Here is a 16,621-nt window from a genome sequence, read left to right on the forward strand (position 1 = left end):
ACTTTGACAAACTGTAAGCTTTAAGGCTTGGGTAATTTATTTAAAATAGCACTAGGTGTTGCAGGTGTTCATGATATGCATATTTACTGGATACAGCTGACAGACGTTGCCCCTCATAGACAAACAGTGTTTAAATTGACTGATTTAAATTGGTGGGCTAAAATAATTTCAGTCGATTCTTGGTATTAAAGCTAGAAAACACAAAAGAAAAACACAGTAAACCTAAAGAAAATATCTGATGTGTAGTGTTGCTGGGACAAGACACAATACTATGTAAAGCATTTGACATATACTATAGAAAGAATAGTTAAAAGTAGCAAGATTCAAACCTTTAGTGCTCATTATCTTAATTGATGGAGCACACCAAAGGGTTATCACATAACTGTGACACATAGTCCTTCTTGGTTTGGGTGAAGCAGAGATGAACCTTCCCTGAATAAAACATCTGAAATTGTAGACATACAGTATCTTACAGTAATGTAGTGCAAAGTGTGCTCTCCCTTTTCAAAACAAGATTCAGTGTATTCATGACTAGTAGAAAAACATGCATGTGATGTTATTCATTAAAACTATTTACAGTACAATATTGTTTTCATAGACCATCTCCAAATGAACTGTGTGAGAATCCACTGGGAAAACATTTAAAAACTACTCACTATTTTATTGTGATGGTGATGCCTACACATTTGCTATACTCTACATCCATGTATTTTTAGCCCCTCTACTAGCTATATAGTTTTATATCTCACTAAAGTCTTCTTTTTCAACTCCAACAGGACTGGCAGTTTGAGCATTAAGGGTAAAGAAAAGGGGTGCTGTGCTATGAAATCCCATCTATTTTTTTTTCTTCAAAATCAACAGGTTTCTTTATATATGGTTTCTCAACACCCTCAGTATAGGGTTACAGTGGACTGAGATAAATACTTTCTTTCTAGAAATTTCAAACACAAATATTCTATATAAAGAAATAAAGACAGGAAAGTTAATACTAGAAATATTAAATCCAAAGAGAGAGTTGATAATATACTATATTATTTTCTTTTCCGATTGTTTCTCAAGTTGTGGCATAGAGGTAGGGGTGTAACAAAACCTTAAATGCATCTGTTTGAACCAGTCCAGCTTTGAAGTGTCTATACTACTGATTTTGAGTGCTCTGAAGTTGGCTCAAGGGCTAGCAAAGGTGAATATTACAGTAACTGCTGATTAAGGCCTGACTCATTTAGCTTTTAGTTTGTATCATCTGGCCGTTAGCTGCTAGAAGATAAAACCAGGTCCGGTTCCTTAGCTCCCTCCTGCCCATTGTTGTTGTGCCCACAGTTCCCGGTCAGCTCTGGGAAGAGGCTGGTCCTGGCGGAGTGACTCGGGGAGCCTGGAGTTGGACTCATGCCTGGCTTCTTTGGAGGGATCGGAGGAGGGTGGGTCCTCTCTGAGCGAGGGGTGAGGGGGGAGCGGATGCCTGGCGACAGGGGCCCCGAAGAAGGCGACCTCCCACCAGGTGGAGAAGCTGCCAGGTTGCGGTAGTCTGTACCAAACGGGGAGCTGCTGATCGGAGCCAGCTTGACTCCAGCTTGCTGGCTGGTGAAGCGGGACAGCACCTGAGTGACAGTGTTGCGGGCCAGCTGCTTGGCTGCGCTGTGCTCTGGTGGGGGAGGAATGGAGGAGGTGGTCGGGGAGAGGTCCCTGGGGGAGAGGGGGCCGCTGTGCTGCTGCTGCTCCAGCTCAGCCTGGCTCTGGAACTTGTGCCTGGCGGCCTGGAAACGCTGGTTGACCCCAGCCTGATAGGATGACTGATGGAAGCCCGGGCTGCCCAGACGCTTGGCAAGAACAGGGGAGGAAATGGGGGAAGACGAGAGAGAAGAGGAGGCCGTGCTGGAGGGAGAGTGAGGGTGAGGATGAGGGTGAAGAGGGGAATGCAAAGGTGCTCCTACCCCATTCTCTACCACCCCTGCATTTTCTGCTCCCCTCCCTTCCTGTGTTGCTTCTGTCTCTTTATGACTGTGATGGCCATTGACCTTTGACAGCGAGGTGGATTTAGGAGCGACAGTCACCTTTCCATCCGGTTCAGTCTGAACAGAGGTAGACACCACCATCATCTTGGAAAGTGACTCTTTGACTTCTGTCGCAGCCTCTTTTACCTCTTCTTTACATCCCTCGGGCTGAGCCAACCTCTTCCTCAATTCCTCCACCTGCCTCTCTAGCTCCCTACTCCTCTCCTCCTCTTTGCTGATCCTGGCTTTCAGCTGCTCTCGTTTTGTGTCAAACTCTGCCAGCTGCCTCTCAGACCTGGCCTCTAGCTGGGCTGCCCTGCTCCTCTCATCTTCAAGAACCCCCCGGAGCTTCTCCAGGGCGCCGGTCTCTTCTTGGAGCAAGGTGCGAAGTTGGGAGACCTTCTGAGCCTCCTCCTGAGCCTGGCTGCTGGCTTTCTGGAGCTCCAGGGACAGAGTGGAGGAGAGCTGCTGCTGCTGGGTCAGTGACTCCTCCACCTTGCTCACCAACTGTGCTTGTTCCTTCTCTAACCTCCGCACAGTTGCACGCTCTACTTCCAACTAGACAGATAGGGAGAAAAATACAAGTCAAGGCAAGGCAGCTTTTCCAAATTTGACCACAAGGAGGCAAAAGAGCACCACGTTGTTGCATCAAATCAAAAGCCAATTGAAAATAGGCATAAAACTTGGATATTATTTGCACTAAGTTATTATAACTGTATACCATAACAGAGTTCTATTTTAAGCCTAATGTTAAAACAATATCCTTTTCAATACATTTTTTCCATTATTCTCCAATGACATTCATGATTCTGACTTTATTTCATTCACAAGACTCATTTAAAATAGATTAAGTAAAATATGCATTATTAAACACAAAGCTTATATAAATGGGGTCAACTTGGGCAGCACAAAGCACTGAGTTTCAAAATGGCTGACACCCTTTGCAGGTAATCAATTCCTGTTTCTCCTGTAGCCCTATGTACACACAGCTCTGTCTGATAAAATACATTTAAACTAGGTCCACTTCAGTCATACAGAATCAGGGAGCAGGATAAGGTACAGTATGTGTCGTTTCAGAGTTAGAGGAGGCACTTCCTCATGTTTCACCTTGTTCAAGAATTATTTGCTTGCAAGGCATATTTATGGAAAGTTCAATTTGCAGTGAGGTCATCGGAGGCTGACCGGACTGCTTAAAAGCTTTGATGAGTAATAGAGGGGAAATGGGAGGTGATAAAGTACAATCTAGTGTGTATGATTAGTGCACAAAAAAACAACATAGGCAGGAAAGCCTGAGGAAGAGTGGGAGACACCCTTTCTTACATAAGGCCCTTGTGCTGAGTTTGTACAGTGCTGATTGTGTGCTCACAGAGCGTGTGTGCGCGCGAGCTGACCTTACGTTACACATGGACATCCATTATCTCAGGTTTCCTGAGGCCATAAAGCCCCACGTCTGCTGGACAAACGAACAATGGCCTCTTCCTCCTCTGTTTCCTATGGAACAGCTCTGTGCTTGTGCATATGGGTTGCCTGTGTGTGTCTGTACTATTAACAGGCCAAGCACTCTCCATTCCTGCTGAGTTACACAGCAGAGCTACACTGATGATTCCCAGCACAGTCGCTGGGTTTTAAATCACAGCTCCCACTATGAAGAAAGACGCTGCGCAGACAGCCAGAGGAGCGGGAAAGAGGAGGAGCGGAGGGAGGGAAAGGGAAGCAGAAAAATTGCTCCCAGCAGATGTTCTCATCTATCAGCAAGCGAGCAGCACTTTTGATGAGACTTTACCATCTTTACCAAACACAAACTCATGAAATACACATACACACACACTCACACAGTTAAACAAAATCTGTATCTTTCACGTCAGTCACACCTGTTGCAGCAGTTTGTCTCTTTCTGTCTGCAGCATGACAGCAAAATCATCGCTCTGTGCGGAGTCCTGGGCACGCTGCTGTTTCTCCTCCTCCAGGTCAGCTATCATCTATCAAGCATACAGCCAAATGAAACAGTTATATGACACAACATTCAGACAGGTTTCTTGTGACAGGATTCGGTGCATTCTCAAACTGTCAAATTACTTCTCTTTGATTTATTTTGCTTATAAGAATCTTCCTGCCCCACACAGCATCGGTGCTGTGAAACTTGTCCCCTGACTAATCAACCTGCATAGCCAAACCTCCTCTTCATTACAAGGTTTTTTTTCTGTTTCATCAACTTTCTGAAGTTGAGAGTCTACAAGTAGAGTGTTTATGACTTAAATCTGCTGTGATAAAGCTGCTGTCTGTCTGCCTCACTCCCCCAAGCCAAGTCTACAGTGGCTAAAATATGGAGACAAATAGATACATGTAGCACAACAAGCCTATTGTACAAGTGTGAGCCCCTGTGCGTCAGTGGCTGGGTACTTGGTTGGTTGCAACATCGTCCCTCCCACACACAAAATCTGCAAATGCCGAGCATGTGTTCACGACTGTACATGAGTGTGCATCGCTCCTTACCCTCCTGTGTCTGCTCTCAGCAGCAGCCAGCTGTCCCATCATCCTGTCCTGCATCCTCTTGCAGTGAGCCATGACCAGTTTAAGCACAGCCAGAGGATTTGGGCCCACCGCCCGACCCCGCAGGTGCGCATGTGGCTGCGTGAGCGTGTTCTGGCGTTCCGCGGCCTCGCTGTCCCGCTGCAACGCCAGGAATGGATCGCTCAGGTCGTACTGGCCGTAGCGCTCCTGGATGAAAGCATCTCTGTGTTGAGCCTGATAGATACACACAGACATAAAACACACACACACACACGGAAAGAGAACATTAATATATGTCCATGTACCTCTGACTCTGCAAAATGAAAATGACCAGTGTGTTTATGTCTGTCAGTAAATGGTTTTAAAAGGATGAGTTCTCCTTTCCACACTACAGCACAGGAAAGAATGTGTTAAGAAGATAACATGAGGCCCGACTGCCAGTGCCAACAAAAACACAAAATAACTCATCACAAACACACTGTCTAAGCAGAGACACACACACACATACACACACTTTAGCACAAAAGAGAACTGACTTCTAGGTATTAATGGTATTAATTTAAGGGATTCATATCACCAGTGGACATAGACTCAGAGGTTTGTAAATGTGTGTGTGTGTGTGTGCGTGTGTGTGTGTGTGTGTGTGCAGGAAATCTGTATGGAGTGATGTTATTGTCAGCGTGAGCACAAGCAGATGGTCGTTCCCCTCAACCCAAACACAAAGAGGTGAGGTGCGGCTGTCCAACCCCCACCAGGGGCAGATGTTAACTCCTCCCCAGGGATGCAGGGGTGAAGGACCGGGCCATGAAATCAAACAGACACACACACACACACACACACACACACACACACACACACACACACACACACTGAGAGCTGTTTCTAATGAGGTGGTTTGATTATACCTAAACTAAAACAAAATAACTGAATAAAAAATGATAGCATTCTTGTTTATGGGTAAAAATAACATCCGGAGATATAAAATATTGCAGGCAACTAATTTCAGCTTGTTTGAGAGAAATGGGCTGGAATGAGGCGAAGCGAGGTGAAATGCGATAGAGCCTTGCAAGACCTCAGTCTTGGTCAACCTGATCATCAGGAGGTCTCATTAACTACACAGAGTTCTGGAAAGCATGCAGGGTCAGCAGGCAGTGCTAGTGATGCAAGCACATGCCACAGGGTTCACTCCACGTGCCTCCGGGACACCCGTCTCCATCTCCCCATGCAGTCCTCATCAAAGACCCTGGTCCTCCAGCAGCCCCACCACCCACCCCCCTGCCCAAACACGCATGGCACCGCATTCCTCTGCCGGTTCATCATCTCTTCTCAGAAAATGCCTCTCTCCCTCTCCCTCTCTCCCTCTCTCTACTTCCGCCTCTCTGTCAAGACTCTCTTTTTTTTTTTCCTCACACGCTCTCAGACTTACTGCAGCACAAAACCACACAAACCCTGAGGGCATCAGTAAGGAGGCTGTATTTGAGGTTTTTTTTTCTGTGGCTGCACAAAGAATGCGACCCTCAGTGAAGAGATTACAGGACTCACACAAAGACACTGTCTCAATGCCTTCAGTCTCATTCATTGTCTCCATGTCTGACCCAGTAGGCTTCAATGTGTGAGAGTGGGTATGAGTATGTGTGTGCAGTACGTCTGTGTCTCTTTTTTTCCCCATTTTTATGTGAATACAAAATGTATGTGTGTGTTTAAGCTATGCATGTGTTGTTGTGCTTTTTTTTATCTAGCTGGAGACAAAACTGGAGCTTCCTGAGTTAAATAACTGTTTAAAGAGGGCATTAAAGGCTCTGCTGAGATTGGACTGATTGTGTGTATGTGTATGCGTGTGTGTATGTATGTGTGTAGAAGCCCTGATCTCTCATGGTTTTCTCAGGATACATCTGATCCTAATGACAGAGTCTGCTTTCCTTTATGAGAGAGCATAACAACCAAACCCTCTCTGCTGCAAAGCTCTCATTTCTGCCCAGCTACTGATGACAAATGTCTCTACAACTAAGTTGTGGGAAGACAGAGATTATATGATATTAATTTACTTTTTGTCCACTGTCTCACAGTCAATCGTTTCTTTTGATTTGCACGATCATTAAAGAAGTCCTCTACAGTTTCATGTAGTATTGTAGCTAGGTGAAATTGTTGCACTAGCAGCTTGTTTGGTTTCATTGCCTTCTTTAACAGCTTGTATCCTCTAATGCATTCCCACAGCTGAAACAAGGTGTGAAAGACAACCTGATGCGTTTCACCTGGAAAAATTCTCTGTCAGTCAGTAACCTACAGCCTCAGGGCACAATTATGCCCTTGTGTGAGCTGAAAAGAGCTGGGGAATCCTGTTTCCTTACTGAGCTTCTGTAATGACTGTCACACAATGAACTCAACAACTAGCATGGACAAAATTACAGCACTGAATGGTGTTGGGTGCATAGCTCCCTTTACAAATGTACAGTTTGGCCCTTAATCTGACTTCTACATCATACTCAAAGTGTCAGAAAAAAGGTAATTGCTATCAAACTGATGTATGGATATGCATGCACATGTGAGTGTCTGTTGTGAATCTGTGAACTGGTGTATGTTTGCCTTGGCTTGTGTGCACCGTCCTACATAAGGTTCTTAGCATAACCGTCTGTCTCCAGGGTAACATCTCAAATCCAGAAGCTTTGCAATGGGGCTTATGGGAAAAGTATGCATTCCTGGTGAATTAGTCTGCTCTTCAGAAGAACAGTTAGACACACAGAGACAAAAGGACAGCATGAACAGACCTGTTGGATATGAAAAGCCTCTTTCATGGAACTTAAACTTAAGGAGTCCAGTTCAAGCGTCTTTCCAAGATGAGGACAGAGGACAATGCAAGACATCAAAATAAACTGGTGTATGAGGTTGTCTTTCAGTTCTATTCTGTTACTTATTTGAAACCAAAAAGGTTGTTTATTTATCTACTGTTCTGATTATAAACTGCAAGAAAAGCACAGGGTCAAGTAAGTGTTAGTCAGACAGCAGAAAGTCAGACAAGGCAAAGATAATTACTGCAAAAACAAGGAGGACAAAAGAAGGCAGTAGGTCAGCTACCAGACTGTCTAGTGTTTGATCCTTTTTACATTTCTGTCTCTGGCTTCAGTGTTTTCCTAGATGAGAAAGTAAGACTTGAGTCATGCAGTTTTCCTCCCGGGGGGGCGGACATCTACTCTGCTCTACTAAATAGTGGAAGAGGAAATATGGCCAGTGGATCACTGGTCAGCAGTGTTGAATGGGAGGCCTTAGCAGGTGAGAGATATCAATCCACTGGCAGTCACATCTGATTTTACAGAGCTGGTGAGGCTATAAATTCAAACTGACACAAAGGGCTCTGACTAGTTTAGTTGTTGCAGGTCATTATAGCATCAAGAAATAACACAACAAACTCACAACAAACACAAAATAAAGGTTCCTGTTTGTAGTGCAATACCTGTCAATCAAGTCCTCATTAGATTCAACCATGCTGCCTGACCTGTGTGCTACAAAGTCTTTTCCTAAGGTACCAGCAACTGTATAAGGAATAACAACATATCACATACACAGCCCAATGTTATAGATGTCTTTGTTGTTAGAGATAGGGTTGGGTGTGACAGTCTGGTGCTGAGGATGCCATGCCATTGTTGCAAGGTAGCGCACAAGGCAGTGCAGTGATTTTTGCCGACTGCCGAATAATTAAGGTCATCTGAGGTATATACGTAGTGATCTGAAGGTAAATGATAAGAGTACCAAAATGGACTTGTAAGATGGGTGAGCATGATTGTCAACATGCTTTTGTTCTACAAAAGGGAGAAAATAAGAGGGAAGGAGGGCGAGAGAGAGAGAGAGAGAGAGAGAGAGATGCTTTTTGAAGTGTAAGCTAAGGTGTGTGCTTAAGGCTTAAGCTGTGTCCTCCACACCTCCCACCCACACATTAACCACAGATGGCACTGAAATAACTGGGAAGACGCCAAACAAAACCTCACTTTACTTTATGGGCCGTGCAACGAGACAACTTCCAAGTAATGTTTAACTGCCTCAAATGTTATCATCAGTGGTTAGTGATGAAGCATGAAGCAGGTGCTCTCACCCTTTGGTCGGGCAATGATTTTGCAGAAGCATAACATATCATTAAGATGGAACAAGGAAGTGCTCTGGGATTTCTTGAAACAGTCAAAAATTAAACCGATTAAACCAGGGCATTCACTGACGCTGACCAAACTTCATTGAAAAAGCAGTGAGCAGTGATTTTGCTTATCTTAGACAGACTGTTGTCTCGGTTTGGCCTGACCTCCTTTATCACCATTTTATTTGTAGCAGGCAAATACTCCCTGGTTCAGTGCAAATAGCAGCGAAGGGTGGAGCTCATTACCATTACAGATATGAACCTTTATACTCTGGCTGGGCCCAGGGAGAAGTGAGCGCTGTCATAAAAAAGCATCCTGAGGAAAACATTACCCAATCTATGTCTATGTATGAGCTGTGTGTAGTGTGTGTTTTCTGTGTACCTATTTTTACCAACAAAAGCATGAAGGTAACATCAGGTACTCTTGATGCCATCTGAGCGTTTTCAGGTCAGGGAGCTTTACTTTCTCAGGCCTCAGGCTAAAGGCTGTTGATATGGAAGCACTTCACTGACATCACAGATCAGTGTGGATTACAGTGTTACATTAGGTATTACCCTGCTTTTAATGGCACCTTACATGTAGTTTTTGCTCTTTTTTATTTTTTAAATAATCATATTTTCATATTATTTTATCATATTTTCCCCTAAAAATCTTGACAACCTGTCCAAACTGGACAGTGATTCCTGCGAAGTAACAGAATATACAATCTTATCTGAACAGCGCACTCTCACCAGGCCGTATTGTTTATGGAGTCAGGAAAACACGTCAGCCTGCATAAATAGACAAAGCATTTTAGGATTGCAGGATATGACATCACATGAAAAACATAACCGCTCCTGCTGAGCACGACTGTAACATTTTAACCACACAAACCTGATGGCTTGGGTAAACAAAAACAGTTAAGTAACAGTTATTTTTTTCACTAACCGCAGGTACTCAAGACCACAAAGGCTTTAAAAAAAAAAAAAAAGGTTGAAAGCAGCCCCTGGTGCAGACATGAGGCATATTTCGATGTCACAGAGTTTGTTTCAACATCCAGCGTTACAAGTTTCCCACTGTCTTCACTTGTTTACTTAGTGTCTCAACAGTAGTGCAGAGAACAATCAAGAAGGACAGACCTTAGAGCTCCCTCACTGAGTATTAAGGGCCAGGTAGTCGAGGCTCTCACCTACATCTATCGTTATGTCTGTAACATTCCTGAGCTCCTGAGAACTAGCTCTATGCTGGATTTATGCCATTTATGCCTGACAGAGAGAAGATAAGAATAGCATTAGTTCCTGTATAGATACAGACAATCATCAACTCAAAAGATATGCCACTCCTGTTGGAATGCAGGACCTGTTTCTGGTGTCATGTTCTCAAGAATGTTCCCTCCAGTAAAACTGCAATCTGTGTCCTTGGTGATGACAACTAGAAACAGAACAATCGAGAATCTGCAGAGACAAGTCCCACAGGTGACGCCATCTCATACTGTAAGTAAGTAAACACTAGCACAATTCCAGGTGAAGGAAGGGTTAAAAAGCGCCTGAATGCAGGTTGTCCCGAGCAATATGCAGGCATCCCAAGTACTTGCTTCTGAAAGGACAAAATATTTAAAGCAGGAAAGGAGTGGGGGGGGGGGGGATTTGAGAGCCTCTTTTTCCCCACTCTCAACCCTCCTCACATGTGCAAGTAAACATTGCTGGCATGCACTCAGCTTGGTAAATACACCATGTTAGCTGACAACACTGAGAGCTCTAGCTAGAGAGGAGCACTGTTATAGGAACTGTCTGTGGCATATCAAGATTCTTGGGGGGGGGGGTATCACAGTGGGAAGATGAAAAACAGCCAAGGTAGAGAGAGGCAGGTTGTACTAACAGACTTCCTGTGTACCAAAAATCAATGCACAGACACAGAGCTCAATATTGGACATATTAACCCGCTCTCAACCCCTGACACCCCACATGTCTTCACACACAATCTGCCACTAACATGGACCAGACAGTTAAAATGGTGCACAAGCCCCTAGTGGGAACAAGGGAAGTCAGTGATTTGAGCCCACAACTCTGTACATCCTCTCCGCAATAAACACTGCAGTGTCTAACTGGCCCACCAGGGACCACCAGAGTGTGTGTGTGTGTGTGTGTGTGTGTGTGTGTGTGTGTGGTGTGTGTGTGTGTGTGTGTGTGTGTGAGTGGGCAGATAGGACATGGATCATGGTCAAACATGAAAGACCCCCCATAATGTGGCTGTGTGTGAGGAAGAGAGAAGGAGGAAGAGGGGGAGAGGAAAACAAGCAGTATAGCTGGAGGTAGGGAAAGAGGAATATATACAGACAACAAGGCGACTGTAAATTTGTCCTGAGGGAATAACTGTGTGTGTGTCTGTGTGTGTTGAGTTTCGGGTCAAACCCTGTGTGAGTCAGGTCTGGACAATTGCCATCCGAGATGAATCCGAGCTGGTGTGGTAAGAACGGCTCCCCCTCAGGCCCCGACGCTGAAATTATCTCATGATTACAGCCCCACTTGTTTGCTAGATAAACTTTTCTATGAAGGCCTAATTATTAGAACAAGACCATCATGGTTGCTATTTGTCCTCATCACAACTTCAACCACTTTTTCCAGACAATGAGTCAAGCATTCAGGGCCCGAACAGCTTCATCTGAGCATGGAGCAGCTGCTGTGGTCATGAGTGTGAAAAGCTGCCAGGGGCACGGAGGGAGCCAATCAGACTAGACTAAAACACTGCAAAGCATTGTAGCAGTAGAAAGCTACGTTATCTCTTTGAATGAGTGAATGAGCTCCACAAAACCCAGGATTAAAGGAAACAAGTGTGAGAGAAACTTGAAATGTCATAAGCTGTTTAAAGTGGACATGATACCGAAAAACACTCAGAGGTTGTCTAAATATTGTTTCTGTTTAGAAGCAAAAGGAGTTTCCAAGATTATAGCAAATGCGAGCCACTCAAGCCACATTTGAGATACACTATGTATGAAGAGCGGTGTGCCTGAACTGGATCTAGACACAATGTAGACAAATTAAGTCTGGATTGTGCTTCAAATGGAGGAAAAAAAAGAAAAACACTGACTTCAACTGTAGCTAAAGACTGGTCTGACCAGCAATAATGTTGGTGCTCTGGTGGAATAAAAGGCTCTGGGAAACCAGAAGGGCTCCAGGACCATTGTCTGTATTAGCTCTGTTTCCTCACTTTCCTGTTTACACATCCCCTCCCTGTTAGCTGACATTCTTTTTGGGGGTGTAATGTTGAAACAGGTTAATTTTAGCGTCTAAGAGTGACTTCAATAAAAGACGAGACAAAAAAGTGTGTTCCATTTGATCGGTGGTTAGGATGACTACAATATTATATCGGGGGGGATTTGTGTCTGTAGGTTATAGCGTCCAACTCACCCTAAGGGCGTGTATGACCACATCCTGGGCCTCCAGCTCGCCCTCCAAGATACTGAGGAGAGTCAGCAGCTCTGCTCTGCTCAGAGCCTCCACATTCATTTTCCCCTCCTGAAGAGAGAGACACAGAAAGAGAGGGAATGGAAAAGAGAAAGAGATATTCTTACTGGCAAAGATAAAAAAAATCAGACCTGGTTTTGCAATATAAAAGAAACAAATGACCACAAAATACAATCACAATGATCTATCAACAAAAGAAATATGAACACTACTGGGTATTTAAATGGCTTTATGTTTAGAACGGTACTTCAGGGTTGCTCGTCTGACTGCATTTTTCAGTGAGTGGCACAGAGCTGATATAGGATGGGACTTGGGGTCCCATCTGTGGCCTCGCTGGGTTGTGCTCAGGGTTATAAACAGGAAGTCATTAGCATATCTGCATTTTAATTTGCTGAGGGACTGAGGACAGTTGTCTGCCCCATTCAGCACCAACTTCAGTCAAGAGTCGGTGTGATCTCAAGACTGAGAGGCGAATGTGATCCGTTTGAAACATCTTATCTAGCACACAACTTTTAAGGTATCAGCCATCCCACGCTCCAGCCTCTGTATCCTGTGATTCATCAGCTTGGTCCGGTCTAGTCACAGGGACCAGACATAACACCCTGTCACACAGCTGACGTCATCCTTAAAATTGAGAGAAAGACAGAACACAGTTGACTTTGTCTTTTTTAAAGTAGGGGTGAGGTCGCTCTCAGGTCGTTGCCACGCCTTATAATAGATCGGCTGCTCCTCACAGTGTTAATCATGTGTTTGACGAGTTATGTTCAAGCTGTGAAGTCAGATAGCAGGAGCTATAATGATGAGTTGGTCTCTTAATCCTCCCATTGTTTTCTCTCATACACCAGGAATAAACAAAGCAACATCAAATAACAAAGCTCGAAGCAGCATGACTTAAGAGTTTACAATCCGCAGAATCTATAACTTTTATAGTTATAATCTATAACTATAAAATCAAATCTTCAAATCTGACGTTAAGTCTTCATTGCTCCTTGGCGTAGATTCGACAAGTCTATGAAACTCTGCAAGAGGGTCTTCTCTTCGAAGGACATGGCTTGTGATATTTATCATTTTCATACTCATCAAGCTGCCACCCTCGTGACCTGTACGGAAGCATCTGCAGTGTGTTATTCCACTCAAGTTTTTGTCACTCGTCAGTGCTAAAAGCTAAAGCGACCGTCCTCATCTTCACTTTAAACAAAACCTCTCCTCTCCCTCCAAATCTCAGATGTGCTGTTTACTTTCCTGCTGCAGCATCCCAGAACCAGTCCAACAAAAAAAATTCCTCTGTGCATTCTGTGGCTCACCACACATTCAGAGCAAAGCAACAAAGTGTGAATCAGTAGTTATTTACTGGCTATAAACTTGACATGTATTGCAGGGGTGGTTTCCAGTCCTATACAACCACACACACACACACACACACACACACACACACACACACACATACTTTGATATTATGGTTAAGATATTAGTGAGTATTTGAGCTGTTGGCAGTCAGGGTAGGCCAAACTCCCTATGTGTCACCTGATATCTGTAAGTCAGCTTCCATGGAAAATCATTCCAACATTCCAGGGATGCCCACACCATGGGAATCGTCACTCAAGAGCAAATCCCTGAATCCCACTCGGCAGCCCACATGGTGTTGCAGTTTGGCTTTTGGTAGATGAACTAATAACAGGGCCAGTGTAAATATTTTACTGGTCTTGTCATGAGATGTTACATTCACGCTGATCAAGCCAGACTTACAAGCCAACATAGAAGCATATATCAGCTAATTTGACAAGACTGGTGTGGTGAGTGCCCTGCCTCTGTGTGTGAGTGTGTGTGCATTCAGACAGCTCATTGTTTTCTCAACCCCCCCCCCCCCCCTCTTTTTAGTCATTTCTCTCAGGTAGAAAACAGCAAAGTCTGGGGTTAAACTTTACTGATCCTTGCTGAGAACCCAGGAAGGACGCGCACGCGCTGGTGTGGCAGGAGGAGAGGCTGCTCAAAGCAATAAAAACGATGGTTGCTCAGGAACAGCAGAGGATCCACCTGCCGTCCTGGGCCTTTGTCTGACAACAAGGGGCTGTCATTATTTTCCGTGCTGGGCAACATTCAGATCAATTGCGAAGTGTCGCAAACATCACAAAAAACCCATCAAATTAGCTATTATTTATATAGATTGCCTGGAGTGATAATGGTGAAATCAATACTGCATCAGTGTAACTGAAGTACTCACACCCATTACCCTGAGAATGAACTCAACACACGACCCCTGGATCCCAGCGATTGTTTCTCTTAGTTACTGTTTATCTAAAGGTTGTTTCGGCATCATTATTCAGCATAAAGTCCTATTTAGTTTGCGGCAGTTAAGTTTCAGTTAACCAGAAATGGCAAAGCTCCATACAGTACGAGAAAATATCCGATGAAACAGGGACCTGTCTGTGGACTTTTGCATTTTGATGTCTAACTAAAAGAAGAAGAAGAAGAAAAACCCACCAAAACTGAAGGCAGTAGCAAATACTGCTACAACCCTCTGTGGAAAAAAAACACGTACCTTCATGCGCTCTGTTCTGGCCGCATTAATTGTTCTGCCAATCCAGAAACGAGGCTCCACGGCAGCATGAATCAAAGCAGACCACTGTCACATACACACAGGCGCTCCTGCTGCTCCGAGGCGAGTGCGAACAACAGACAGGTCTGTGACGAGGCTGCCAGCCAATCAGAGGGGGGCGTCGTGCTGCAATCCGACCAATGGATGGCGGATTTGTCGCTGGGGGGGGCGGGGATAAGGGCGTTCCCGAGGCTGTGGGATAAACCTCTTTGTTTCAGGCACCCTCCAGTGTGTCCAAGTGTGAATTTTGTGTTTGGGTGTTTGCAGATTTTGGCTCAATTCGTTGTGTATGGGTTTACTGGTTCATATGTGTGGTTGTAGTACTAGTTTGAAGGGGATGAGTGCGCTCATTTGTGAATTCTGTGAAAACAAATAAATAATTTTAAAATAATTGTATATAAAAATAAATCTAAAATTTAAAGAGGTCTAATTGTACTTTTTTTTCTCTCTTACACATACAATCCGTCAACGTCCTTAGAGAAACTCGTGGAACCATTTGTTTCCGTTTCAAATTGAAGCTCGTGGGGAAGAGGGCCTGCATCGTCTTACACTGTATTGTAGTTCCCCTTAATGGCCAAATGACAGCATCACAACACACCAGTTCTTGTCTAGGTGTGAGCATACTGAGGGCATGTCAAACATGCACTGTAGTAGGAAGAGCTGGTTGTGTTATTTGATATTGTATTGTATTGTGTCAGGACATGGTAGGATTCATCCTCATGAAACAATGTCTTAATGTTTAAAAGGGAAGTTATTCAGTGAGATAGAATAGAAATGGGTCTGCCTTGAAGGGTCTAATCTTCACCTCTCCTTCTTTTGTTTTTCTGTGACCCGATCTGTGTTGAAAAGAAGGAACAGAAACCTGATAGACAAGAAGTTTTTGTGAAAGGATCTGCTCCAAATTGTGCATAGTCATTGTTGTTGAAAGACTGAAATTTCCATTCTCAAGCTACATTCCTGTAATTCTCACCTCTGTACACACCAGATTGCTGATAAATCCTGTCAAGCACGGACAGTTATGTTCACAAGTAGTGGGAGAAAAACCACTCACTGACTCAAACCAGCTTCATGTGCAGACTGTAAAACAACAATGTGCCACTGCTGGTGGTGTTTTCAGTCACATATGATCAAGTCTCATCATGTCAGAGGATGTTTGTGTTTGTATTTCGGATAACAGCTGAAATAATGCTGCTAATAAGAATGTTGTGTATTAAATCCCACCATTACTCTTCTCTGAAGTTAGTGGGGGGAAAGTTTATTATTTAATGCCATGCCAGAGTTGTTACAGCATATGGGTCATTAAGACATGAACATTATTTATAAGGTAAATTAGCCACAGCTTGTCCAGCCTTTGTTTGTTAATGTGAGGCATCATTTTATTCTGAAAATCCCATCAGCAGCAGCCTGAGCACAGGGACACACAGGCAGAGCTCTCTCTCTCAGAGACTCTCAGGTGAGCCCTTATGTCATAGTGAATGATCTTGCCATAAAAAACATAAAAAAACATAATACAAGATTTTTTTTGACATGATCTAAAGATAGGTTTGAGCATCGCTGTGGCTGTGTTATGAAACTCTTGAGGTGTGTTGCTCAAATCAACAAACTAAAAGAGAGACAGAGCTACAAAATCTCATGTGAGATTGAAGTAGATAGTTGTTTCAAATTAGTAGCACACAACCTACATGTGTTTATACGTTATTTAACTGTAACATCCTCTTGAAAATCAATATTATATATCAGATATTTTTGTCTTATATTTTATAAATTGTCTTATATTTATATGAATTTAAAAAGCTGTTTCAAATAATTGGGAAAAATCACAACATAAGCCAAGTTTCAGGCAAGTTATATCAGCAAATACATATTCAATTAAGCAGAGTTCTTGTGAAGTGAAGCACTGTATGTGTCTATCAGTGTGTTTGTATACGTGCATATGAATGAGAAAAGAGCAATAGAGAGTAA

General features: G+C 43.7%; 1 protein-coding gene across 1 annotated transcript; it reads right to left on the bottom strand.

The window, feature by feature from the left end:
- Window positions 1-14: 14 nt before the first annotated feature.
- On the bottom strand, window positions 15-14,751 carry cttnbp2nlb (CTTNBP2 N-terminal like b). The gene is made up of 5 exons (XM_018668116.2): window positions 14,603-14,751; window positions 12,007-12,114; window positions 4,482-4,733; window positions 3,860-3,967; window positions 15-2,546 (listed from the first exon to the last, which is right to left on the bottom strand). The coding sequence occupies exons 1-5, from the start codon at window positions 14,606-14,608 to the stop codon at window positions 1,248-1,250; spliced, it is 1,773 nt and encodes a 590-aa protein (XP_018523632.1). The 5' UTR covers window positions 14,609-14,751; the 3' UTR covers window positions 15-1,247.
- Between the last annotated feature and the right edge of the window lie 1,870 nt (window positions 14,752-16,621).

The sequence above is a fragment of the Lates calcarifer genome, linkage group LG6 (assembly GCF_001640805.2).
Source record: "Lates calcarifer isolate ASB-BC8 linkage group LG6, TLL_Latcal_v3, whole genome shotgun sequence".
Taxonomy (NCBI): Eukaryota; Metazoa; Chordata; class Actinopteri; family Centropomidae; genus Lates; species Lates calcarifer.

Bases quoted from the DNA above. Each gene is read 5' to 3' on its own strand.
- cttnbp2nlb (XM_018668116.2), bottom strand. The intron at 4,734-12,006 runs GTGAGTTGGACG...TGTATCTATCAG, and splicing joins TGGTCATACACGCCCTTAGG to GCTCAACACAGAGATGCTTT. The intron at 2,547-3,859 runs GTGTGACTGACG...CTATCTGTCTAG, and splicing joins GAGACAAACTGCTGCAACAG to TTGGAAGTAGAGCGTGCAAC.